Here is a 27,779-nt window from a genome sequence, read left to right as displayed (position 1 = left end):
CCCTGTAGACATCTGGTTTCTACCCAGATGTGGATGAGTTGGCTTGGCTGGGCCCCCTTTACAGTGAGTTCTGTCCTCTGTGTGTGGATGCCTGCCAAGCATGGGCCTTTGCTTTTCATGGCTGGAACTGGGCTTTGCTTCCAGACAACAATTTGCTGACAGTTCCAGGAGCTTCTTCAAACAACGCTTCACTCACAGTGACATACCAGACACCGAGCCGTGGTTTGGAGGAGGAAACCAAGCAGCAGCTGTCCACTTGCTTAACAACAACAGAAGCAGTTTAGCTGATCAGAAAGCAAATACAGGGTGTCGAGTCGACCTGTGACTGTCCCCAAAGATCAGGTTGGCAGTGACTCATGGTTGCCATGTGCCTGCCCAGCCCTGTACAGCCAGGCCTTCACTGTTCCAAGTGAATTCTGCTTTCTGCTTTCTTGATGACTTGTTTGTAGTTCTCAGAATCCCAGGTGTGTCCTATGAGGTGTGCGTAGGTGCTGTACTCCATGTCCATGCTCAAGGGCTAGGTCTTGAAAACAACCGTCTGGTGTGGAGATGCACCATTCTGTTCAGGACTGCCGCCTTGTACTGGGGACAAGAACCCTGGCACTCTGCATTCTCTTCTTATGTGTGTGTGCATTCTCTCTTGTCTATGTGTCTAGAGGCAAAAGGTCGACCTTAGATGTTGCTCAGGAGCTATCCACCTTGCTTCTTGAGACAAGGTCTCACTAGGACTTGGGTTTCACTGATTAGGTTAGGCTGTCTGTGCCTCCTCAGTGCTGGGATAACAAGCATGTACCACCATGCCTGCTTTTTTTTTTTTTTTCTTTTTTCTCAAGTACTGGGGATCAAACTCAGGTTCTCATGCTTGTGTGTCAAGGACTTTACCAACTGAGCCATCTCCCTAGCCTCATTTTCATTCTCTTTATCATTTCTGGCACCACCCAAGGTGAGGGACTTAGTGGGTGAGGCTAAGCGATATTCCAGAGGGACATGCTGAGAAGGATGTGGGCTCTTGAACTATATAGCAGCTGCCTCCATGCACTCCTGATGAGCAGGCGGTCTTTGGTCTGGGTAGAGAGACCCACTCAAGGGGAAGCTCTTAGCATTTCCCCTGCCCATCCCTGTCTCTCAGCTGGCTGAAGGGAGTGGCTGCTGGGGTCATCAGAGCCTTTGCAGAGGAAGTAAGGACTCTGGGACAGTGGCTTCTCTGCATGGAAAAAGGATACAAGATACGTTCCAGACACCCTCCTGGTTGTCTTTGGGCTCTGCTGGCTATCCAGCTGGAACAGAATTAGGTCTTCAATTTCTTTTTTGATATTGGGAATAATTTTGTGAATGCCCAGCAGAGAAGTTATTCTAGAATGTTCTAAATGAGAGTTGCTTGGAAACTGTCTGCAGAGATTCCTTGATGATCTCATGGGTGTCAGCCACTTCCAAGGTGGCATTCCTGGAGATCTTTCCTTCCCCAAAGTAGAGGGGCCATTCTGGCTCCAGGTTCTGCCTCACCTCTGGCCCCTTCCATCCAAGAGCCACCAGCCTTGCCCTGTACTGGAGACTTTACAAGGCTGGTGCTACTTTTCTGCTTTGACTTGGAAAGACACTGGTTGGTGAGGATGAGTCAAGGGCAGCTTCTGCAGGAGTCTCAGTTTGGGGAAGAAAGAGAGAAATGAAAAAATTTGGAAACCATGTTAAGAAGAGGCTGTGTCAATGGATAGTGCAGTGAGCGTGTGCTAGATGCAGTGGAGCTGTGTGGTGCCTGGAGGAAGCACATTAAGGGCCTCTGGAGCACCAGGGTTGGGTGGGAGGCTATTTGGATGCTCTCTTTTTGAAAATTTCATACACATATGCAATGTATCCTGACCACATCCATTCCATTCCCCCTGCTCCTCTCCCCAACTAATGTCTCTACTTCATGTTCTATTTTTTATCTTGTTTTTAATTTTATATTTATTTTACTTTATTTTGAGAAAAGGCCTTACCATGTAACCCTGGCTTGCCTGGAACTTGATATGTAGACCAGGCTGGCCTCAAACTCGCAGAGATCTTCCTGCCTGTACCTCCCCAGTGCTAGAATTAAAGGTATACACCATCACACTTGGCTCTTTTACTTTTTATAACCCACCGAATCCATTTAGTATGGCCTTTAACATGTGAATGTGGGCTTATCTACCAGGGCATGGGCAACACCAGTTGCTACCTTCCAAAGAAAGGTGACTCTCCATCCCACAGCAGCCATCAGCTGCCAATAGCTATAGGTAGGACCTTGGGTGACTCTCCTCCTCCCTCTATGTTGGAGTTGTTAACTGGCTTGATTTTGTGCAGGTCTTGTGTAGATAAGCACAACTACTGTGAGTTCATGCATGCAGCAGCTAGGTCATGTCCAAAGGACATTTCGTAGCATTCCTCTCAATCTTCCAGCTCTCACATTCTTTTGTTTTCTCTTCCTTGATGTTCCTTGAGCATTGGTGTGTGTGTGTGTGTGTGTGTGTGTGTGTGTGTGTGTGTGTGTGTGTGTGGTTATTAAGGCCAGTTGAGGGGGCATTACTTACCCTTCTTAGCCCTTCCTTCCAGAATGGGCAAAATTCACATGAACCACATACATAGAAGACGTGCCAGTGGAAAAACCTGGGGATAGATGAATTGATTTGCAGTGCAGTGATTCTCCAGACTGGCCTTCTCTCTGGTCAGCTGTGTCTTCCAGCTTCTCTCTTGTAGAGATATTGTTTATACGTATTCCCACAGTACACGGTAGACCACTATGGAATCTATAATGGCCTTGTGTTTGCCACCTTTACCTTGCCAGCCCTGGCATTTACCTGTGCTGAGTGCGGGGGAGGTGCCCAAGCCCCACTCCAGGCCCACTGCCTGAGCACATCCTGACATATGTGAAGGGTTCCTTGTTGATGGAAATGAAGGACAGATCTGAGCTTTTGCCTCTGCTAACATGGCTGCTGTGAGGCTCCCTGATGTCTTAACACACACATTTGGGCTGTAGGAGATATTGCAAGAAGCTTTTGACTACTGTGAAAATGTTCTCATCCAAAACAGTATTTCTCCTCAGGCTAGACATACAGATTTGGTGCTTGCTGTCCATTAAATTTGTAGAAAGCCTCTGGTGGGAGACAGCATGTGGAGCAAGGCAAGGTTCTGGAACCTTTCTTGTCACCCCCTCTCCTCGGGTGGCCAGCACAGAGGAAGGCCTGCTACACTGGGGAGGAGGTAGGAGTTTCTGTATTCCTGGAATTGGGAAGGGACAGGAAAAGTAGAGGGTGGGGTGAGGGAGGGGAATGGCTCTGGGTGCTGACCATGGTCCTGGATTCAAGTGCACAGTAGTATTTTCTTGCGGGTGAAAAGCTCCATGGTATGATTGCTACACCCACCTTTCCACAAAATGAGGCTTAGCTCACAGTGATTAGCCTTGGAAGGGGCGAGAGCTTGGGGAGTGATTTCTAGAGGGTGCTAAGGACTATGAGACAAAGACACAGGGAGGTTTGCTTCTTCTGGGGTCAGCATGAGAAAAACTTCTTCATAATGGCGCTCCGTGACACCTTGTTGAATTAGCCAAGTGCTGAATTCTGGCATGCAGAAGGAACTGCGTGGGTGGACAGCTCTGGAGGCTCTGGTATGACCAGTTTGCTTCGTCTCTCACAGAAGCACTTGGTTATGGATATTATTTTTTTTTTTTTTGTTATATGCCCAATGTGGGAAACTGGGAAAATGCTGGAAAACAAGAGCTTTGTAGAGATTTCCAGTCTCTGCTTTTCTATGAGTTTGTAGAACAAAATGAAACTTGGAGGTCTGGTTTCTATCCTGTGTCCACACCACACTGGGATTTCCTCACGGATTAGCTGTTCTGTGGTGTGTCTTCTCCTGTGGACTGTGGTCACTCCATCTAGTTCACTTGGGGGCACCCAGGTTAGGATGGTGTCTGAGTCAGTGTCCTGTATGTCTACACATGCCTTTGTCCACAGGTATGTCCTGTTCAGCTGGGTCATTTCTGCAGGCTGTGCTTCTGATTGTGGTCTGTCCCTTGCTTTGCTCTTTTGGATCATTAGGAAGGCTGGTGAGGAGCAAGGGAGGCCCAGGGGTGGCCCAGGAGAGCCTAATATCAGGACAAGAGTCTGTTTAAGGAGTGAGATCTCCATCACTGGAGCTGTGCCCATTTGTGGGAGAAAGTAATCAGTAATGATCAGGAATCAATGCTGTGAGCTGTGGGGCCAGCCCTGGAGCACAGCTTGGGCAGGAGGCAGGGGCATGGCTGTCCATCAAACTTTGGATTGTGGATGGGGAAGTCTATGAGGTACTCTGTCAGGAGAGGCATTGTTGGAGTACTCTGAACACCTGAGCCATGAATGAAAATGGAGATTCACATTCAGGAGCGGTTGAGGTTCCATGGTGATCTTTCATCCCAGCAGTTGGGGAGAAATGTTACTTTCATGAGGGGACACAGCTTTGTCGGTGGTCAGCTGTTTTTGGTCTATGCCAGGCTTGGGGTGGCCAGGCTCTTGGTACAGACCCTACCTCATCTGTTCTCAGACCTATACAAGGCTCACCTTACTGACTTCCTTCTGTCCTGGCTCTCTCAGCCGTGCTTGTGAACTGCACAGAGAACCCCCAAGTGATGCTGGAACTGGACAAGTGTTCTGGAGCTGGGTCCAGTATGGTCAGGGCAGGATCCCACTAGTCAGGACATATGGCCTGTGTACAGGTGGGCTTGGCCTCCTGGACATTGGAGAGGGCAGAACAGATGAGGCTGTGTCCTCAGTGAAAGTGAACTTGCCTGGAAGGAGAGTCTGAAGAAAAGGTGGCCCTGGGTCGTGTGAATAGAAGGAAACTCTGGGTATCAAAAGAAGGTGTGCAAAGGCCCCGAGGAATGGGACTGTCATATGGCAAGGCTGAGAAGGCAGGAAAGGAATAAGGAAAGCGGTTGGGAGAACCAGGTATGGCCAGGTTCTTAGGGCCCTGGGGCCAGCATAAAGCTGTGAGCAGGGCTGATGCACATTGTCAGCCACTTCCACCACAACTCTCTGGCTGCTCCTGGGATTGAGATGGGACAGGTTTCTTGTGGTCTCAGAGAGATGCACAGTTGGCTGGAGCGGGGCATACTGGAGGGAAGGGCAGAGATAAGCTCCTGGGAAGTAGTAAAGGATGCTAGGTTGGGTGCCGTGAGCCTTCAGTAGGGCGGCCTTCTTGGATGATTCAACAGGCAGGGATGCAGTGTGTAGGCCTGGGACAGCCCTACCTGATGTATACCGAGCTCTGGCTAGCACCCATGATGATTAATGGGAGTAGATTAACCTCATGGAGCTTTAGTCTCCGGGGATCTCACGTAAGAGGTGCCAGGTCATGAGCTGGTGCCTGGGAAGCACTCGCCCTGTGCTGAGCTGGCAGGTTCCTGCCAAGCTGAGCCCTCCGTGGTCCTTAGCTTGGGCATCTGTGCCTGTAGCAGATACCTGGCCTTTCTGGGGAGGCCCCATGGTGTCTATAGCAGCTATTGAGGCTGGAGTCCTTGTGAGTCTTGGGCTTCTGATGGAGTGAATAACTAGAGAGCAATGTGTGGGTGTGCGTTAGGGAGAGTGGGAAGCTCCAGACCTCTGTGGCACCCCCCATTCTTGAAATAACTATTGTTGATTATCCTGTGTCCACTGGTCAGTGAAGGTGAGGGGTCCCTTAAGAACACCTCCCGACCTTGACGTTTGGAGATGAGGGACAAGATGGGGGCTAGATGAGGCTATTTGTGGAGGCCTTAAATGCTGAGTCAGCAGTTGACTCTGACAATCTGGGGCTTCCTGAGCTATGGTCTGTCAGGGTCTAAGGCATTTTCTGAGCATCTGGTGTATACTGGGCCTTGTCTGTCTCTCCTGGGCCACTTCCTCTCACCCCCTCTAGGACCTTATGCTCTGGTGGGTGGTTCTGGGTTGGGTAGATGGGCTTTGGTGTGACAGACAGGCCAATATTACCCAAGGGTAGGGCAGCATGAGGGACTCATTCCAGCAGAGAGGTCCTTGGATGGAGTGTGGCCTCTGTCCTGTCCAACTGTGTGTGATTTCTTACTAGAAGCAGCCATCAGCATCTAGCTCTGCTTCACTTCTGACACTGGAGGAAGCAGTAGGTCCTGGCAGCAGAGCAGTTTATTAGGGGGAGAAATTAGATTCCAGGTTACAGCACTAGCTGCGCCTAATGGACGAGGCGGCAGGAGGTCCTTGGGGAGTCCTGTGTGATCTGCACCGGAGGGGATGTGTTTGGCCTCACTGTAGCTGCCCTCTTCGGGCCTTACAGTACTCCAGCCCCAAAGTTGGAAAAGTCCAACATTATGGGAATGGGGATTATCCTGGTGGGGCAGATTTCTGTTGGGGATCCTGTGTGTACATACAATCCCCTTCTATGGACAGGGTTCCCATACAGGGTAACTTTGCCTGCTCCAGGTGGATCCCATGTGGGCCATGCAAGTGGCCTTGAGCCTCTTTTTTACCATTTGTAAGTGGGGGCAAGAGAAGTTGCCTGCCTTTAGGGTCATCACACACACCTGGCATAAGTAGGCAAGTTAAGCCCACGGAACCAGCTCTCAATAGTCCAAGAATTGTGAGCAGGGCTGGGGGTCTGTGATAGCTTGTCTTCCTTTACTATCCAGATGTTAGTTTTTTGTTTTTGTTTGTTTTTTTTTTTTTTTTTTTTAGTTACTAAACGTGCAATAACATAGTGGACTATGGCCTCCTTGAGTCAGCCTTTAGGTCAGGAGCCAGGCTGGAGTATGTTCCCAGGGTCTGGCAGTGAGATAGCCAGTGTGTGAGGCAGTATTGGAAGGGGATGGCAGCACCTTTGTTTTGTTTTTACAGAAGAGGAAGATTCCCTGTTAGACTGAGGGGGCAGGAGGAGTAAAGAGGAAGAGAGGAGTGTTTCCCTGGGGTGGCAGCCTTCCTGGTATGCAGGGATCCACACATGGGATGCGTACACATCCAAACCTATGCCCTCGACATCTCAACATATGCTGGCATCAGCTGTCACTGACCACAGTGAGGAGCTTCTGGGCCTGACTAAGGGCCCTTTGGCTCCACATCTTTGCGTCCCCTCCCCTTTGCCCCCTGCCTGTCTCTTCTTTGTGTCCTGGTTCAAGTGATCATCCTCTGTCCAGGGTTGAGAAGTCCCTCCCATGAAGTCCCTTTTGCTCCTGATAAAGACAGTTTGGCTCTAAGATTCCCTGTGGGTTGTGGGTTTTTTTTTTTTTTTTTTTTTTTTTTTTTTTTTTTTTTTTTTTTTTTTGTGCTTTGGGCCTGGATGTGTCTCTAGATACAGAACAGTTCCATGCAAGCTCCATTTCTAGGTGACTTTCCCCATGCTAGGGTGGGTTGCCAAGGAATGTCTGAGGTCCCTGCCTTGCTCCTTTCTGGTTCTTGGAATCTGGGGCTGGGGACCAGCTGCACTTGATGCTGGTCTCCTTGGCAACTGCTGTCAGGGAAGCCTCCTGAAGTTGAATCTATTATCATAATTAGCCCTGAAACCCCCTGTGTTGTGATTCTGGGCTGTAGAAAAAACAGCCCTCTTCCTGACCCAGTCCTCTTGTCCTTTCTGAACCTCCAGGCTTAGCAATGGCTGGACTGTAGACTGTGATGAGCCTCTTCTCATCCAAGGCTCCTAACCTTGGTTTGTGGGTGCTGTGGAGAGATGTGGCCAAACCTCAGAGGGTATCTCATGGCCTGGAGCCCCCCAAACTGCTTCTCCTATGTACCCCCAGTTCCATCTTGTTGAAAACAATGCTGAATTCCAAGTCTGAATGTTTTGTTACAGGGGCAATTCCTTTGATGGCCAGTCCCAGTGGATGGTTCCAGGCCCCTCTGAACACTGGTGCTCATGCTTGCTGAATATTCCCAGGGTTTTGATGCTTGGCTCCCTATTGCAGTTCCCATGAGTGTCAAGAAACAGAACACAGCATAGCAGGACAGGAGAGAAGGGAGGGGGTGGACATTCCCAGGACACAGTTTCTGCCTGTGGTTGAATGATCATTGGCACATGATGGCTTAGCCTGGAGGAGGCTAGCTTTGTGTAGGTCTGAGAGAGACCTCCATTGCTCTCCTCTTGTCATTTCTCCCCCATGCTGAGGCTCGAGGCTGAGATCCTGTGAAGTGCCCACATCATGGAGGCTAGAGACTAGGGGAGCATCCATTACCCCTCCTAAGGATAGAAGGTAGGAAGTGGCAGAGCCCTGTCAGCCTTCCTGAGCCCCAGTGCCACCCCCCCTCAACTCTAAAGTGGACATGAGTATGGGGTGTGTTGGGCCTGGTATGTGCTGGACAGGACAGTCACCAGTCACCAAGGTGCTTACAGATGGATGAGGTTACAAGTGTCTAGGCAGTTGTCTTGGGCCCTGGAGGCATGGCTAGGCTGGGCCCCCTCTCCTTGGAGGCTTCCTGCCTGGGGAGGAGCCTGGCCACACAGCCTGAGCTCCTTCCTGTCTCTGAGCTTCCAAGAGCAGCGTGGGCGCTACTCTTCCTGCATGTCCCTCGCAGCCTCCCCTGCACCAGCCTTCCTGGAGGGGGCCATCTGCTCTGTCTGTTCTGAAAACTTAAAAAACAAACCGTGAAGCGGAGGAGCAATGGTGGGCACTTTCTGGAAGCTGCTGGGGTAGCAGGGCTCCAGAGTGGCTTTCCTCTGTACAGTGGATGATATACAGCCCGTTGGCTGCATGAGATGTTCTGGGGAACTAGGTTGATGTTCCCCCAAGATTAGTCACTGGCTTTGTATATCCAGGTCATCATGGCCACCCTCATAAATGCCCCTGCTTGTAGGGTCTCTAGAACATCCTGAGAAGGCTTGATCAATTGGCACTTTGGCCTCAGTTGTTTTTATTTACTTATTTATTCGTGTGTGTGTGTGTGTGTGTGTGTGTGTGTGTGTGTGTGTGTGTATGTGTGTGCAGGCTTGCACATATGTGCCAAGTTGATTTGAACTCAGGTCATCGAGTTTGGTGGCAGACTCCTTTTCCTGCTGAGCTATCTCATTGGCTCAGCTTCAGTGTTTGTTTATTTGTTTATGGAAAAAACCTGGATACATTTATTCTTCACTTTTTATTGTTCGAGAATTTCATACATGCATACAATGTGTTTTTAAATCTACTCTCACCCCCTCCTCTCCAATTATTCCCTTATCCACCCATCACCCATTTTTCTCTCCCAACTTCATGTGCTCTTTTTTAAAAAAACCCACTGAGTCCACTTAGTGTTGTGAATATGTAAATGAATGTCAGGCCATGGACTGGCGAATAGGTAGCTTCTTGGGGGCAGGATACTTGAAGAAAATGGACTCTTTCATCCAGCATCCAGAATTTGCCAATAGCTCTTCAGCTAGAGGTGGGACTTCATGAACCCCTCATGGAATTTTGGCTGGTTTGATCTTGGGCAGGTCTTGTGCATGACACCAAGAAACCACTAAGAGGCCACAGGGAGGTTTCAGGAGAGGCCAGAATGCAGATGGTATGAAGTGGGGGGAAGGGAATACTGGTATAGGAAGGGTTAAGTGAGATAGGTAATAGGAAGACAGGGTAGCTTCAGTGTTTTTTAACATAAAGCAATATGTTGTAGCGTGAAGAGCTGGATTTTCTGGACTAAGTGTGGATACTCTATTTTTGAGCTGAGCCCCTGTAGGTCTGTTCCTGACCCTGAATTCCGTTTTGCCCAGGTCCAGCACATGTCTACCTTCTCTACCAAATCTTTCTCTGTCAAAACACTCTCCCTACTTCCCTCCTAGCCAAGCCAGCTCCTCCTTACTCAGCAGGGCCTGGCCCCAGGGGCCCTTCTTTGGGGAAGCCTCCTCTAGGCACCTACCTTGCCTTGTAGGCTCAGCTGCTCCCGGTGTACTTTCTGCTACAGGCACCTTTGGTGTTTCTCATGTGTTTTCATCACCACTCAAGCCTCGGGGTCCTTATCAGGGCATAGGGATCCCCATTCTCCTTTCCACTCCTTCCCTGCTGACCAAGTTGGGAGTAGACGACGCCCCAGGCAGTCAGAATCAGTGCTAGAAGGCATACGAGATGTCTGTACTTTCTTTTATTTATTTATTTTCAGGGCTTAGTTAATTGAATAAATTGGCTAATGAGCAAAGGAAATTAATTGCAGTTTTGAAATGTGACCATGGCTTTGTGTTGTTCTGACTGTGCCAGCAGCCTGTCACTGCTACTGTGCCTCTGTTCAGGAGCTCAGAAGCTTGGGGCTCCGATGTTAGGTGTTCTCAGGAGCAACAAACCTGGGGCCTATGTCCAGGAAGATTGTCAGGGACTGTGCATCTCTTTAGGGCAGCGTTGTTGGAGCTTTAGTTAAGGCTGAGGCTGAGAATCCTGGGACAGATGCTCCCTGAATGCTGCTGGCTATCTGTTGCTGTGGCCTGATTCGAGCTGGAACATACAGTGTGGGCCCCTGCAGCATCCTCAGCTCTTGTTGGGGAGAAACCATGTCTTGACTTCTAACTGGTGATTGGAGTGATAAGGTACACTGTCTCTCATGCCAGCTGGTCTCCTCTTGGTCTCTTGGAGTTCCCTTTCAATTTTTGGACTCTGTACTTTGTGAATCTTCCTTGGCCAGTTCCCCATGTCTTTCTGAGAGTACCACCCCAACCCTCACCATCCTCTTGGGCTGGATATACTACTGCTGGCCTATTGCACAGGCCCTGACATGGTATATTCACTGGCCTGCATGGGTCTACCTGGTACCTGCTCGTTGGCATTTTGAGAGTAGGGCAACCAGGTCCTGGGTGGGTGTTGGTGAGGTCAGTGTTGGGTGATGGAGACATTTACTGGTAGCACCTGGCCAAAAATCTCTTCCCATGGCAGCCCTAGAGCATTATCAGGGCATTTCCCTTTGACCACTAAGTCAGCTGGGGTTCCCAAGCACCTGGCTGAGTCCCCTTGTTCTTTCCTTGCCCATGAAAGTCAGTTGTATATATCAGTGTGACTGTGCCAGTATGCCCCATTGGCCAAGCATATGTCTTGGTGTTGCTGTGTTTCCAGACGTGGTGGACACTTTAGTCAGCAACCATAGCACAGGTGACCCTCTACAGTGTTTAGGTACTTGGAATCATGGAGGGAGGAGATAGGATTGACCTCAGGGCCCTGTGTGTTGCAGGAGCTTGCTGAATGGGGGATGAGATAGTAAACATCTATAAGTAAGGCCTACAGCAGGTCACTGGGCCCATGTGGCCAGGTGGGCAACCCCTGATAGTGCAAGATGGGCATGTATTGATCACTGATATGTGCCAAGCTCCATCAATGAACTGCTTGAGTTGTTGACACTTTCCTGATGGGCCAGTTATGCTTTGGGAATGTGGGACCTGGACCTTGAGGGTCTGAGACTGCCAGGCTGATGGTCCTAGGCTTTTCACCCAGATAGCAGGCCTTTGGACTGTGGACTGTGTGCTGTTTCCTCTCAGGATGTGGAGCCCAGATTTGAGGGTTCATGATTTTCCTGCCTCTACCTCCAGGGTGCTGGAATAATAGGTATGCATCACCATGCCTGGCTTATGCTCTGCTGGGTACTGAACCCAGGGACTTGTGTATGTTAGGCAAGCACTCTGCCAACCAAACAGGACCCCTAGCTTCTTGTTTTCTGGCTTATGTCTCATTCATTGTGGTTTGTCTGAAGGGGAGGGGCCGGGGCCAGGTAGAAACTGACCACAGTACCATTATGGTGAGTGGTGAGCTTGGAGCAAGATCTACCCTGACCCTCAGCCACTTACAGCCTAGAAAAGTCGGAGGTCTTTAATCTGCAGGAGCAGAAACCAAATGCAGCATCTTTAGAAATGGTCTTCACCGGCAGCTCCAGGGGTTCTGGCAGAGCTGGATGTGAGTGCTCATCTGCCTGTTGCTGGTTTTCTCTGGGACTTAACTTACAGACTGATTTCCTAGGCTAAAGCCATTTTCCAGATGGAAAGGGACACCTCTGTCCTGGTGGTCTGGGTAAAAATCCTGGGCTGATACTTCTGGCATCGGCTGGCCAGGCCTTTACCCATGAACACCCCTGAGCCCTGGACTAGAAAGGACAGTTAGGAGGTAGAGTATATCCGTGCTGTACAGGAGAGATGGCAGGTACATGCTCCCCACAATGACAAGTGATTATGTTTGCGCTTGCAGTGATCCCCAAGAAGGCATGTGACAAGGGGTATGTCTGTGAGGACTACCCTGCAGGTGGTCATGGCAGGTAGGGAAGTGAACTGTGAAGAGGTGAGAGTGAAACCTGGTTCAGAGTGGCTTTGTCAACCTGGATCAAACCTTCTAGACTCTAGAATCTAGAGAGCCTGATGCCAGGGGCGTTTATTGTCAGCATATATTTTTTTAAAAAAAAACTTATTTATTTATTTATTTATTTATTTATTTATTTATTTATTTATTTATGTATACACTGTTCTGCCTACATGCCAGAAGAGGGCACCAGATCTCATTACAGGCGGTTGTGAGCTATCATGTGGTTGCTGACTCAGGACCTCTGGAAGAGCAGCCAGTGCTCTTAACCTCTGAGCCATCTCTCCAGCCCCATATTGTCAACATATTAAAACACAATAGAATTTGGGGGGAAAGTTTCCAGGTGTAATATAATCCCTGGTGCACAAGGAAGAATAATTACATTGAAACTCAACTCAGGGTACATGTCATTTCTTCCAAGAAGATGTACTCTAGAGATAGACTACCTGTATTAGCTTAAGGGCCTAAGGAAGGATCTGACTTGGTCTCAGTCATACAGATAGCATAGAGGTCATTTGGGCTTTTAGACATCTCTGGTCCTGGTTGTGGGAGCTTGATATGGCCTGGCCCAACAGATAATGCAGATCACCAGGCTGTTAATCACCTTTAATTCCTAGCTTTCTGGATGGAAGTACAGATTTTAAGTCCATTCCTTTGAGAGGACAATTCTGTGTGCTTAACATTTCTGGTTTTCCTGGAGATCTGTTTGCAAGGGCCTTTGGGCTATGCTCCCAACCTGTCTGGGCTGGAGGTGACTACCCAAGGGGGCACGTTCTCATGGACAGCACCGTGGACCTGCAGTAGAGGATATCCAAGAATGGCAAGAGGGAAGTAGTGAACGAACATGTGGGGACAGTGGCCAACCCCACACATTAGGCCGAGAGGGAGATTTATGTGGAAGGAACCTGGCCCCTTGGACTCATCAGCTATCCAAAGGTGGAGGCCATGGCGAAAGGAGGACTCTAAGGCCCAACAGGAGCACGGTAGCTCTGTTGCTATAGTCATCATCATTATTATCATTGTGTGCTGGGCATGTGGATGGATGCCTGGCTTTTGAAGGTAGCAGGTGGAAACAGGCACAAGAAACTTTTTGAGCAAGAGCTCTTGTGGTTCAGATAGATGTGAAGTTTTTCTTAGTGCCTTGTGGCCAAGCGTGTTCCATGCACAGGACCCAATGACTACATGTTCGATGTGCCTGTTTTGTGCGACAGATTGTCATCTGCAGAAAAATGTTAATATTACTTGAGCTGCCTAAGAAGCGGGCTCCTGACATGCACACATCCCATGCACACCTGTGAGGCTCATTTGTGTTGGAGTTCGCATTTTCTGTTTAAATTTTTTTATTATAGTTCTCTCTTTCTCTCTCCCTCTCTCCTCCCCACCTCCCACCCCCCACCCCCATGGTGCACATGTGGAGATCAGAAGACAATTTGTGGGAGTTAGTTTCCTCCTTCTACCGTGTAGGTCTAGGGGATGAAACTCAGGTCCCAAGGCTTGGCAGCAAGCGTCTTTGCCTTTTGAGCCATCTCACTGGCCCTGGAGTCTGCCTCTTGTGATTTAACTGCAGCCATTCTAGTCTCCCAGGATGAGATGTGGGTGTGGTGGTCCTCAGCAGGCAGTGTTCTTGCTATGCTGTCTATTATGTGTTTAGGTCATTTGGTGTGCCCTTGTCAAAGGCCACAAGCTGGGTTCCTGTGACAAGACTATGGCACTTGTCCTCTGGGGTAGGGTAAGGGAGAAGGTATACAGCTTGTCAGAGGATGCACATAGCCGTGAAAGAGGCAGAGATCTTTCAGGAGAATTTTGGTAGGTCAGAAGGGGTCAGGTAGTAAAGGAGAGAGGAATAATTACAGCAGAAAGCATAGGCTGGCGAGTAGGAGTCACTGCAACTTAAGGAGAAGTGGAGAAACTATGGTAGTTAGGGAAGGTTAGAAAGATGATCTGAAGTTCTTGTTCAGCCCCAGACCTAGTTGGAAGAGACATTTTCTTCCTCTGAACCTAGGGAGGAAGTGTTGCATTCCGTGAAAAACTATGAATGTCTGCCTTCTGTGGGGCAGGCAGTGTGAAGTTGGTTCTCTTTATTGCTTTTGCATTAGTTGAGGCTGTCAGGACCCAAACCAGATACACAAGGGTAGGGAGGGGCCTGGTCAGCAATCAGTGTGATTATGGAGTCTTGGGTAGTAGGAAATGGGGTGTGGACTGTGTTCTCCCTGCTGCTCTCCAAGGGCCCTCCAGTGTGTGCCAGCTGGTAGTCACAGACTGCATTGATGACCACTAGCCCACTGACTGCATGCCTCTCACCTCCTGCAGGTTTCTCTTGGTCTTCTCCTGCCTTGTGCTTTCCGTATTTTCCACCATCAAGGAGTACGAGAAGAGCTCGGAGGGGGCCCTCTACATCTTGGTAAGCACCACACGTGGGCAGGGCATGGGGGAAAGGCCGGGAGGTTGGGAAAGAGCCCTGGTTAATCCTGTGGTGAGACCTCTGCAGTAGTCTACCTCTCAACCCCTGGACCCCTTCAGTTCTGTCCCTAACCCTGATTGTTTGAATAAGTCAGGCCTTCTGTATCCAGGGTCTCCTCCAGAGTACAATGCTTTCTTGCATGCACAGCCACTGTTGCTCCTGGCATTGTTATGTAGCCCTCAAGCCCCTTCCCAGACTCCCAGTCCCTAGTAGAAGTGACGTTACATCAAGCAGCTCTTACCACCTCTCCTTTCCACCCTGCTCTTTGGAATCTAAGTACACAGGTGCCTCCACTGGAAGTGTGTGGTGCTCCACAAAAGATGTGGGTGAAGGGGTGGGAGGCCATGATGCTCACTCACATAAACCCTGTAATGGGGCAGGGGGTGGGCGTCATGGAAACAGTACTGTAATTTCTCTGTTGCCCTTGGTAACGGAGGTGGCCCTTCAAGGAGAATGATCCCACTAGAATGCTCTTCCACCCACTTTGCCCCACTGCCCCGGAGCTGCCTCAATTCTAGAGGAACCTGCTCAACCTTTGCTGTGGCTGGGAACTCTCGCAGTTCTGGTGTTAGTGTGCCCACCCAGCAGACTAACACCAGAGCCTCCTGTTCCAGCTCAAACAGGTCCGATCTAGCTCAGAAGGGAGGCAAGAAGGGTAGTTCCTCTGGTGGTCTATGGGCCGGGACTTGCTGATAGCAGTGAGTCCCTGGGAGATCTGTATCTAGAAGGGATTCAGTGCTGGCTGACATGAGCTGGGGCCCTGTGGGCTAAGCCTGCAGCTCTAATTTCTAGCCTTTGAGCCATGGGCTTTATCCATCTCTGTCCTGAGAGTGCCCATGTAGTATACAGGCAGCCCTCCTAAGGCCCGGTGGTATCCTCATCTGTGTTCCTCCCACCTCCCAGGAAATCGTGACCATCGTGGTGTTTGGCGTTGAGTACTTTGTGAGGATCTGGGCTGCAGGCTGCTGCTGCCGGTATCGAGGCTGGAGGGGCAGGCTCAAGTTTGCCAGGAAGCCGTTCTGTGTGATTGGTGAGGCCTGGTCAACACGGCCACCAGAGTTGGGCCTGGGGCAGGAGTTGCTTATGTCTTGGCCACAGTGGGCTGAGTGAGAGGGTAGGGCCTTTTGGAAGTTACTTCTTACCACTGACTTGGAGTTGGTACCCATGGCTGATAGAGCCTAGATGTTGGGAGGGACAAAGTGCTGGGCAGTCTGCTCTGGACACCACAGATAGGGAGGGTGGGCACTGGAAACCACCCTTCCCAGGGCCCTACATGACCTTGCATGTCTATGGGGCCATTGATTCCTCCTTTGGGGGCCCAGGGGAGGAGACCCCGTGAGCTGTGCCTGTCTCCTACAGACATCATGGTGCTGATTGCCTCCATTGCTGTGCTGGCTGCTGGATCCCAGGGAAATGTCTTTGCCACATCTGCACTTCGGAGCCTGCGGTTCCTGCAAATCCTACGGATGATCCGTATGGACCGGAGGGGCGGCACCTGGAAGCTCCTGGGATCGGTGGTGTATGCTCACAGCAAGGTGAGCCCTGGCCTAGCCCTGGGCATGCTGGTTATCCTGGCTCCACAGTCCCTGGATGCTCTAAGCTGCATGTTAGCCAGGGACCAGACAAGATGTGAATGAATCTCCCCCTTTCTTCCTCACCTGTCCCCAGAAGCTGTTTTCTGTTCCCAGTCTGAGCAGTCCTCCCTGTAGCTGGCAGCCCCTGTAGCTGGGCATTTCCTTTCCTGGTTCTGAGGGCCTGGATCGATACTCTGCCTGAATCACCTGCCTAGGGGTTGTTTAAACTGTGGCTTGTGGTGGCTGCTGACCAGGGTACTCATGGGGTGGCTGTGGGTACACCATCTATGTTGAAGGAGTCCTTAGTGCCCAAGACCTGATTTCTGCCAGGTTGTACTATGGGGTCTCTGGGCACATGATGGGCTCACTGAGTCAAACACTCTCTATCCTGCCTGGGCTCCTTTTCTTTTGTTGGCCATGGTGGTGTGGGGCAGGCACTGGGTCCTGGGGAAATTGAGCTCCCTGAGGCCTGGTCTCTCTCCTTCCCTCCATTGCACCTTCAACGTTGGGAACTGAGTATATACTGAGACCTGCACCCCCTATTGGGGATATCTCCACAGTATCCAAACAGTGCTGAAACCAGAGTTCCTGGCTTGGGTATGTGCTCCTCAGCCATGGGCAGAACGTTTACTGAGCTGTTGGATGCTCTGCTCCCAGGTCTGAAATAGTCAGTTGAAAGAACTGTGCTGTACAGCCAGCAGTCATGCTTGAATGCTCAGGACAAGCCCTGCTGCCAACCCTGACCAGTATCTACTCTAGTTGTACCTTGTTAGCATCACAAGGGGATCCCATCCTTCAAAGCCCTTGAGATTCACAGTTCAGGGCAGGGCTCCCATGTTTGACACTGTCCAGGCTGGCCTGAGTGGGACAATGATATGGTCTCTTGCCTTCACAGGAGCTGGTGACTGCCTGGTACATCGGCTTCCTCTGCCTCATCCTGGCCTCATTTCTGGTGTACTTGGCAGAGAAGGGTGAGAATGACCACTTTGACACCTATGCAGATGCACTCTGGTGGGGCCTGGTAAGTCCTGGTCGTTGATCATTTCCTCCTCCACATCCTGTTGGTACTGCTGTCCTGAGGATAGACCTGTAGGAGAACCCTAACAGCCCTGAGGCTGACCTGGGTGGGCATGTCTCTCGGTGGCCACCTGGTGGCTGGCTATAGACATGACAGCATATGGAGATGACAGCTGAGGTTGATGTGGTTATTGTGTTGGTAGACGTGGTAGGGGACAGAATGGGTTCCTTTCTCCCCATCACCTGCCTGCAACCCCCACTTGGCACTGGACTGTGGAGGAGAAAGATTGGGGGTGGAGGAATATTAGGGTTCTGAGAGTAGTGACCAGGATAGGTCCATCCTGGGGCTCCCTAGCTCAAGAGTATGAATGACCCTCACAACTTTGAAGCAGTGGGAGGTTGGGGGCAGCATTGTTGTCATAGCCTTCCATTCCCAAGGCCAATCACCACCATCCCAGGCCACTTGCTTCTGGCCTCCAACCTCCAGTCAGTCCTGCCTTTCACTGTGAGGGACAAGGGAGAGGACAAAGGGAAGACGTTCAGAGGCGTGGGAATTTCAGTTTGGCTCTCCAGCATCCATGTAAAAGTGGCATGACCACACACACACACACACACACACACACACACACACACACACAGACATACACACACACACTCGCGCACACTCTCGCGTGCACACACACACACATATATACACACACACACACTTGTGTGCACACACACACAGACATACACACACACAGACATACACACACACACACACACACACACACACACACTCACGCACACACACTGCAAATGGAAACCACAGGCCCTGATTCTCTGGGGCTTTTTTTTAGTTGGTCAGCAGCCTGTTGACAGTGGCCCTGAGTCCTCCGAGACTTGCTGCTGCCCAAATGCTAGAGCCTTATCTGGCCTTTGTGCCCAAGGCTCCCCATGCTTGACTGCCTAGGATACCCCAGAAGTCCTCTGTCATTGCCCCTTTTCAGAAGGGCCTCTTAGACACCATTGAACTTCTGCTTGGAGCGGGTATGGATGACAGGCTTCCTAGGCCCCTGTTTTCTGAAGACCACCTTAGTCCTGAGACCCACCTGAGATAGAAATCAGTTTCTTCTAGTCCCTCCGCCCTCAATGCTCTGGACTCCTTGAAGGCTCAGGGCACAGGCTGATGTCACCTGAAAAGCCATGAGGTGGTGATCTGGACAGGTGCTGTGCTTGCAGTCACTGGGAGAGGATCGTACAACTTCCCCTGGGATGAAACACAGGGCAGTTTATTAATGATCTTACTGATGGCCACAGGCCTGGAGTCCTGTGTCCTCTTGGGAAGAGGCAGGGCTGTTGGGAGTGGAGTGAGTTAAGACTGAGAGGTAAGTGGCAATGCAGAGTTGTGATAGGCATGGAGCAGAAGGAGTCAGCTTGGCGCCCAGGGGACCTGAGAGTGGTACAGCCCATTTTCTTCAGAATTTTCTTGGACCTCGGGCCTCCTTCTCTTTCAGAACTGAAGCAAACATTTTATCTTTATTGTTTCAAAGTAATCCTTGGATTTTAAAATATCTACTGGTTCCTAAAATGAAGCCCCCTCACTACTACCCATTTGTCTTCTTGGCCACCTCCTACCTGCTGCCACGGGCCTCCTCCCCTCCTGGGCCAGGTCTTCTCCTAGACTGCCCCCCCATCATCCCTGAACCCTACTCTGCTTGGCCTCTGCTGACTCCTTACCCTCTGTGGACCCTGGCATCCTTGCACTTCCTTGCTCTTGTTCCCTGACTTGGTGGGTACACACCAGTTCACTGGTGCCCCCTACTTGTGAGCACAGAGCAGGGCCTAGATATGTCAGCAACTCACCTGGGTGGAAGCTGCTGTCCTTGCTTGGTGCCAGTGTGTACTGTGTGGTCCACCAATCCCAAGTGTTAACTAGGGGAGCCTTGGGGATGAAGAGAGATTGGGGCTTGGTGGGATTGAAGGATAAAGGACAGCCTATGCTGATCCTGGCCTTGCTTTGCCCTAGTATGGGTGCTGTAACAAGGGTGCCCCTCTTGTCTGTCCAGCCCAAGTCTGAGTGCCCATCAGTGTCCAGCTGCCCCCAAAGATGCAGGCAAACGACTTGGGTGAGCTTCCCAAGACTGAGCAGGGACATCTGGCCTGGGATTATAGGCCTCAGGTAGGCCATTGCCAGCCTGCCCAAGTGACCAGAGCCCCCTGCTCCTCAGATCACCCTGACAACCATTGGCTACGGGGACAAGTACCCTCAGACCTGGAATGGGAGACTGTTGGCAGCGACGTTTACCCTCATTGGTGTCTCGTTCTTCGCTCTTCCTGCAGTGAGTCCTGTACCCCTTCCTGCCCCAGGGATGTTAGGGGGTGTCTCAGAGGCTCCCTGCAAGACTTGACCACAGGCCACCTGTGAACTGTGAGGATCTTGGACAGGAGTAGGTCCCTGTAGGGTTCACAGTCACTAGAGAGGCCCCATACCAGACCAGAATGAGGCTGCCCTAATTTAGATGCCTGTAGCCTTAGTAGGCAGACTCCTAGTATCTTCAGATTGGGCCTTTTGACATAGCTCTGTTGACTTCTATGGTTATCCCATCTGAATGACCCTAAACAGTGGGGTCCTCATTCACCCTATACAGAATAGGATGGGTGTACCTACTGCTGCACTGGGGCTGGCAGAGGGCAGCTGGCTGCAGCTGCCTTGTGAACAGAGCAGCTTAGAAGGGCTCCTCTTTGGGATCAGTAAGCACTGCCTTCTGCTAGCCAGAGATTCCCCCAGCCTGGTATCTAGGTGATGAAGTACCAGGAATTCCAAGAATGTAGGAAGGTAGCACCTATGAAACACAAGCATTGCAGGCAAGGTAAGGAGGGGCATGGTCCCGGGATGTGGTCTGACCTCAGTGACTTGCAGGGCATTTTGGGATCTGGCTTTGCTCTGAAAGTCCAAGAGCAGCATCGGCAAAAGCACTTTGAGAAGCGGCGGAACCCTGCGGCAGGTCTGATCCAGGTGAGCCTTAGTCCCTGCTAGGGACCAACCCCTGTTCTGATTCTACCTTACCTAGAAGGGAGCCCATCAAGATCTTGGCATTGACAGTGGCTATACCAGGCTTTTCCATGTCTATGGATAGGCAGGTCATGGCCCATGTTTGGAAGACAAGATTGTGTTGAGCATGAGAACAGTTCAGATACCTGAGGTTACACCCAATGACTCATGGTAGTGATGCTGGGTGGTCCTGCCCCCAGTGGGCACTTGGCTTAGGCCATACTGTCCCAGTAACCATACATATGGTCACCTCCAGTGCCCTGTGAGGTAGGGATCTCATCACATCCATTCTGCAGCTGTGAGACCCACAGCTTAGAGAGGTTGACAGTCTGGCAGCAAGTGGTTCTTGAGCCACATCTGTGCTACTTCAATCTAGCTGTTCAACCTGTGGACACTGTGCCTTCCTTCCCTGAGCTTATCCAGCTGCTCTTGCCATTTAGGGGCAGGTAGGATGTGGATGCCATCTGAACAAGAAGACATAGATTCCTGCTGGACCCTAGAGCTGGCCAGGATTCCTGCTAGCTGAATCTGGCCCTGTATCTGTCTTTCTTTTTAAAAGATGTGGCCTTCACAGTCTCGACCTTGGGTCCACCCTCCTTTTGTGTATGTATTACATAGCGTTCACCACAAAACACATGGCTATTGTTTTGTAATTGCAAAAAACAAAGAACAGAACGCCCATTTGAAAAAGAAAATGACTGCATGTCCACGGGGACAAAAGGTTTAACAGGAGACAGCATAAATTGAGTATCACCCCCATACACTCTTCTCACAGGCCATTCAACAGCAGCCTGTGAATCTTCTAAAAGTCAGAAGTGCCACCAAAGAGCAACAGCATATGCTGTCCCTGCTTCACTCACAAGTGACAGAAGACACTTGTGGATGAAGTATCCTTATTAGGACAAAGCAATCTCTCTGCTTTGCCTGCACAGTTTTCCCCACTGTGGACTTCAAGATGGTTCCTAGAGCTTCAAGACATCTCCAACCCGTTTATGATGCATGGCCACAGGGTGAAGGCACTGTGACAGAGTAGTTGATCAAAAGGTCCTTCCTCTGAGCGAAGCTGACCTTCCTGCATGTTTGTGGTTATCATTGCCCCCAGAACCCCCGATGTTGGGCAAGGGTAGAAGGACTGGTTTTTCATGAGGCCTATCACCTGGGTATGATTCTGGCTACCAAGCAGAAAAATGCTTGGAGGGGAGTCTCAGAGGAGGTACCAGGGCCTCCTGTGCCCTCAAAGCATCTCCATTCTGTAGAAGTCAGCCTGTCCAGCCTGGACTCCATGTTGATGCTACTGAAATATTGATGGAGACCAAAGCAAGTCATCTCATGTTCATGGACTAGAAGACTTAATCTCGTTAAAATGTTCTTCCCAAACATTGATATGCAGGTTCAGTGCACTTTTCATAAGTCCAGTGCCCTCCACACCATTTTGCAAAAACAGAAAAGCCAATCCTAAGTTGTCTGAGGAATTACAATGGTCTCTGAATATCCAGGAGAGTACTGACGCAGGAGAACAAAGTGTGGGACTCACACTTTGTGATTTTAAATTTATTACAACGTTGCAGTAATCAAAACAGTGTAGGTCTCACATAAGGACAGTTACACCAGCAGAACAGTGTGTGCGTGAATTAGCCCATGAGTTAGCCCAGATGAGAACTCTTTCAATACATGGTATGGGACAACTGAAGTTTTGCTATTGTTATTGTAGTTGTTGTTTACTTGTTTGTAACAGAGGTCAGCCTCAAATGCATGTGATCCTCTTGCTTCAGCCTCCTAAGTTCTGTATAATAGACATGTGTCATTATGCCCTGTTTGGAGATTTTTTAAAAATGATATTTGGCCAGGCTTTGTGGTGCTTACTTGTAATCCTAGAACCCTGGAGGCTGAGGAGAGGAGATCTTGAGTTTGAGGCTAGGCTGGGATATCTAGTGAGGCCTTGCCTTAAATAAAAGAGTTAAAACTATTAAACTTTTTAGAAGTAAGCAAGATTTATTGTTTTTATCTTTTATATATGACACCAAAAGCACAGTAACAAAAGAAAAATTGGAGAACATCAAAATTAAAAACTTGTGCCTGAAAGGATATTCAAGAGTGAAAAGGCAATCCGTAGAATGGGAGAAAAGTTTGGAAATGAAGTTAATATCCAGAATATATAAAGGACCTCAAAAACTCAGTCACAAAAAGATAAACAACCCAGAGGGTTTGGAGGCAAGGGACTTGGAAAAATAGACATTTTTCTAAGAAGAGAGACAATTGGCCATGAGCTTGTGAAAAGATGCTATATTATTAGAAAAATGAAGATAAAATATGAGATGCCGCTTCATACTCACTGGAATGGTTAAAAAGTAAAAAATGGAAAGTAAGTGTTGGTGAGGACTTGGTGACATTGGGCCTTCACACTCACTGAGGGGCTGTATGGTGCAGTGACCACTCAGAGAACAGTAATCAGAACTGGGCTTTCTGGTAGAGGGCCTGTCTCACATGTGCAAGGCCCTGGATTCTACCCTCAGCACCAAAAAAAGAAAAGAAAAAAAGCAGAAAAGAAAGTGACACAGAGAATTGTTACCTTACCCACACGTTCACTCCTTTGTTAGAACCCCAAACAGGTGTTCAACCAAAACCCTCTGTGTTCGTCATGCTCTGTACATAACAACCAAAATACAAGATAATTGTGTTCATTGGTGGATGATCAAAATGTGTGTGACATATCTGTACAACCGAGTGTTAATAAGTCAGGAAAGGGATGAACCTCAGTGCACACTGAGGTTCAGTTCAGTTTTGAGGGCCTTTTCCTCCGTGCAAGGAACTAACAGGCAGACCTCATAAGCATGAGATTCCATGGATAGGAAATTTCCAAAATAGTCATATCTGTAGAGACTAAAATACTGCTGCTGCCAGAGCCGGGGAGGAGGTTGGAATGGAAGAGTCTACGTATGGGCATGCCTTTGTAAGGGTAAGAAGCTGTGGATAGATAGTGGCCATGGTCACACGATGCTGTGTATACTTTAAAGTGGTCAAAATAATGGATTTTATGTTGTGTGGATTATATTGCATATACAAACAAACAAACAAACATGTATAGGGAATGGAAAGAAGCCTGAGTGAGGGAGAAAGACTGCGCCTGGGCCACATTGCCTGTAGGAAGGAGTTACGTCCCAGCCTCACCTCCCTTCCCAGGTCTCATGGGATTGGCATTAGGTCTTGTTTGGACTGGGGAGGGCAATGAAGTCACCCACTTGATGTCAAGAAAGACAGAAAGGAAGGAGATCACCAAGGCTCACTGTGAGCCAGAGCCAGAGCATCTCCCATACCCCACCAGCTTCTGTAGGTGTCATGCTTGTCCCACAAGTTAAACTGAGGCTGTGGGGTGAGGACAGGCATGGAGGCTGCAGTTCTGTGTTGGTGAGGTCCCTGGGGAGGGGTAGCCTCAGCCCAGACACAACAATCTCACCTCTTTCCACTACAGTCTGCTTGGAGATTCTATGCTACTAACCTCTCACGCACCGACCTGCACTCCACGTGGCAGTACTACGAGCGCACAGTCACTGTCCCCATGTACAGGTACTCGCCAGGCCTCGCCTCACCACCCTGCATGGTGGTTTGCTTTTTGATTTCCATTTGTTCTTCACCCCATTGATTTTTATTTCTTTTTTTTTTTCAAGTGTATGTATTTTTCCACAAAGGATTCTGTGTGGTTTATTTCTCAGTATTGATTTTGTTCTTTGTTTTACAGTGTTGTGGCTTTTATTTCTTACTCTTGTACCTATCCTTTGCTTTCCACCCCTCTTTTGGGAACATTGTGTTGTGATCTCTGCTCCAAGCTGTCCCATGAGATGAGTGATGGCCTTAGTGCTGCAATGCCAGAAGCCTCTAGCAGTCCAAGGCTCAAGAAGAAGGGTAGTGGTGGCTGTGTTCTCCAGAAAAGACCAGGGCAACTATGGTGTGTGTGTGTGTGTGTGTGTGTGTGTGTGTGTGTGTGTGTGTGTGTGTGTGTGTAGGGAATAACCCAGACTACAGTGAGAGTCTAGAGGAAAGTCACCATGTTGTCCAGGGGGCCCGGGCATCCTCAGCAAAACAGCACAGGATACCCTAGGAGAATCTAGACAGCAGGAAGAGATCAGAAGTGCCTTTCTAGGGGCCACTAGTGAACAGTGCCAGCTGGCCTGTGGGTCGCTGCTCAGAAGATGGGAGGCAGCACTGGTTTGGGAATTGTGTGCACAAAGCTTGAGCTTAGATGAAGGTGTGAGGTCGGAGCCCCTTGGGTGCTGTCCCTTACCCTGAACTGAGGGAAAAGAGGCTGGACCAGCTTCATTTCCTGTGTCAGAGCATCTCATCCCACCTGTTTCTATTTATCTGAGTCATCTCTAGGTAGCATGGGCACAGAGCTCTGCTAGGACTCCTGGGCTGGGGATCATCCTCAGGGATCTGACAACCAGCAATGGTCAGATAGCCCATACAGCACTCTGCCTGCATCAGTTCTGGCAGAGCATTGCTCGGGACAAAGATGGCCTTGCTGTTCCTCCTTCAGCACCCACCCCAGGGTCCTCTGGAGCCCTGAGCCCTTGCCTGGCCCTGCCCCAAGCTCCATGCTCCTTGCAGGGCATTGGGACAGGACTGAGCTATGGGCTAATTTTCTTTGTTCTGTTGTTTCCCCCACTTCCCTCAACTTTTTTTTTCATTTTCTTTTTCTTATCCCGTTCTTTTAAAAAATTTTGGTTCTTTCCCCTTTGTGTGTGTGTGTGAAACCCCTGAAAGCTCACAAACTCAAACCTATGGGGCTTCCAGGTAGGACATGCATGGGATGGAAGATGTGTGTAGCTCTTGTCTGTCTGAGTTCGGGGTGGGGCAAGCCCTTTAGAGCCTATATCCCACCCTGGAGTACCTGCCCTTTAGTCCACATGCTACCATCATCGGACCCTGTCACCCTGTAGCCCGCCCCCCTGCCCCCTGCCTGGAGTCCCTGTGTTAACCTGTAGCTCCTTCTGGGCCAGTGTGAGCACACCTTGCCTCTCTGACTCCTGCTTCCTCAGCTGCTGCTTTCCTGTTGCTGGGTCCCTTGTCCTCAGTGTGTCTTGTTCCTTGGCCTGCTTCCTGCCTTGTCTTAACCGCTGTGATTCCCTACCCCGCCTCTACTCCACCCCGATGGCCCCACTTATGAGCAGAGTGGTGGTCATGCGACTTACCATGTTTTTAAGAGATCTATGTCTAGGACCACGAGCATACTCCAGACCAGAATCCTACTCTGATCACCTGCCCTAGGGTCTCCCTTCCAGAGTCTGAGTGCCCCCACAACTCTGGAGTCTATATACCACAGTGGAGAAAGTGTGAAGGCCCAGGGAATAGACTCATTTATTCTGGGTGGGGGCTCCTTTTTGTTGTGTTTAGGGCCAATTTGAGAAGCAGGAAACATATTCTTTGCCCATGTGCAGGCAGCTGAGCTGCCTAGAAAGGTTTACCCTACACATACAAGGCGAGCCACCCCCTCCCCACTTAGGTGGGGCCTGTGCTGGAGGAAGACCCACATACCAGCACAGCCCTACAAAGTCCCTCCTGACCTAGTCCAGTAGCAGGTATAGGTTCATTTCTCTGGAGCTGTGACCTGTCTCCTACCTTTTGTAGGGAATGGACTAGGAGAGTGAGCACCTGACTTTCACAATAGAAGGGTTGTTCTCTTGGGCATGCCCTTGGATTTCTCCTTCCCAGACCCCAGAGGCGCAGGTAGCTGTGGAAGTAGCATCCTAATGTCCAGCCTTTCCTGGGGCTCTCAGTTCCCTAGCAGGTGGAAGACCTGTGTCCTGTCCTGTCACGTTCCTCCTCCCCTCAGTCCATCTTCTCCAGTCAGCACTACACCCAGAAAGAGGACACCCCCCCCAACCACACACACACACACATACAGAGCCCCCAACCTATGTGGCTGGAGTTGTCCCATGAGACCAACAGTATCGTCAGATTAGCTGATACTCTCCTGGGGTTGCCCCTTCCCCAATCCTCTGTGACTGCTCAGGGGTGACCAGCTATGTGCACGGCCCCACTTCCACGTGTCTGCCCCTGGTGGCTGCTTTGTGTGTCCTGGGCATGCGTCCAGTGTGGCTGGGAGGGCTGGTTTTACATGTGTCTAACCTGGGCCTATGTGGTGGTGGTTGTGGGGGTCCAAGGGAGAGGGCTGTGCCAAGGACCCTGCTCCAGGCCCCAGGGCTGGGTGAAAGAGTAGAGGGAGGCCCTCGTGGCACTAGCTGCTAGCTTTGATTGCTAGGCTTCTGCTTCATGCTGCCTTGTCAAGGACAGTGAATGGCCTGGGGGAGGGGAGGCAGAAAGGGGTAAGGAGAGAAGCTCACGGGACTTCTATTTATTAGCAACATTTTCAGCACCCTCTAGGTCTGGCTCTGGGGCTGTGGCTATCAAGCAAGGAGGGCCCAGATGTAGCTATCCTTGCCAGAGCCTGAGCAACCTATGGGGGTAAAGAGAGGGGAAGAGAAGAGAGCCAGAGGCAGTAGTGGTCAGGGGTACAAGGTGGGTCTCTCTGAGTGGAGGAACAAGATTGAAGAACAAGACTAGTTTGCCAGTAAACCCAATGGCCCTTCTGTATTTGAGGTGGTGGGGAGCCATGAAATGTTTGAGTGGGAGAATGGCAAGGCTATTGGGCATATTTGAAAGATCTGATGGGGTAGGGTGGGGCAGAGAGATGCTGAGAGTATTGGAGGAGTCCAGGTGAGGTAGGCAGAGGGATGAGGAAGACACAGGACATTTCCAGTAGGAGGTACCCACGGTCACATAGAGAGGAGGGTTGGCAATGATGGGCTAGGAGGTGGCTAACTGCCACAGGAACCCAAGCACAAGAACCCAAATTCTGTGATTTTTAGCTCAGGGGTCAAGAGTGAAAGACAAGGACAGGCTGGAGGTCCTGAGGATCCTGGTGTGTAGTTGGGACTCTAGGAGGCCAGTAAGGAAAGAGATACAAGAGGATCTACAGAGTGAGGCTGTCCTAGAGCAGGTAAGGTCAGAATTGAGACAAGAGTGTCAGGGCCTGGGGTCACAGGAGCCAAGGGACCGCTGTGTTTATCCTAAAATGAGGTGGGAATTTCATGGAACAGGCATTTGCCAGGAGGAAGCTGAGGCTCTCAGGGTGAAATGGGTTGGGATGTGATTTTACGTGTGTGAGGGAAGGGATTCATTCACCTTCCACACAGGAGCATGCCTTACCTGAGACTGTGGCTGTGGCAATGGGCAGGCAGAGGCCGGGCATGGGGCTGAGAGTGGTATGCAGCCAGGTCAGGAACAGGAACAGTCAGGCTACATGCTGAGAGTCCCCAGGGCATCAGGGCCTGGTTGAGACCAGAGCTTTCCTCTCAGTTGTGGCTAATCATCCTGTAGACCTGGGAATGAGCTTCTCTTTGCCCAGAAAAGCCCCTTTCTGTGACCTTCCCCCTGCACCATTCCTGCCTTTGGAGGCAAAGAAGCTCCATCACTTGA

At 50.2% G+C, this 27,779-nt stretch overlaps 1 protein-coding gene across 10 annotated transcripts in view; it reads left to right on the top strand.

Annotated features, from left to right (window-relative positions):
* Nucleotides 1-27,779, top strand: part of Kcnq2 (potassium voltage-gated channel subfamily Q member 2) — a 59,081-nt gene that overhangs the window by 5,593 nt on the left and 25,709 nt on the right. For 5 of the 10 annotated variants that reach the window (XM_059262125.1, XM_059262123.1, XM_059262122.1 and 2 more), the window contains exons 2-9: nt 14,531-14,621; nt 15,585-15,711; nt 16,041-16,216; nt 17,151-17,276; nt 19,483-19,593; nt 20,175-20,270; nt 23,776-23,870; nt 25,065-25,094. In XM_059262125.1, coding sequence (XP_059118108.1) covers nt 14,531-14,621; nt 15,585-15,711; nt 16,041-16,216; nt 17,151-17,276; nt 19,483-19,593; nt 20,175-20,270; nt 23,776-23,870; nt 25,065-25,094 — 852 coding nt within the window. The remainder of the gene's footprint in view (nt 1-14,530; nt 14,622-15,584; nt 15,712-16,040; nt 16,217-17,150; nt 17,277-19,482; nt 19,594-20,174; nt 20,271-23,775; nt 23,871-25,064; nt 25,095-27,779) is intronic. The other 5 variants (XM_059262128.1, XM_059262129.1, XM_059262127.1 and 2 more) reach the window with 1 other exon arrangement.

This window comes from Peromyscus eremicus, chromosome 4 (assembly GCF_949786415.1).
Source record: "Peromyscus eremicus chromosome 4, PerEre_H2_v1, whole genome shotgun sequence".
Classification (NCBI taxonomy): domain Eukaryota; kingdom Metazoa; phylum Chordata; class Mammalia; order Rodentia; family Cricetidae; genus Peromyscus; species Peromyscus eremicus.
The sequence above is the reverse complement of the archived record's forward strand: the minus strand, read 5'-3'. Positions and strand labels throughout refer to the sequence as shown.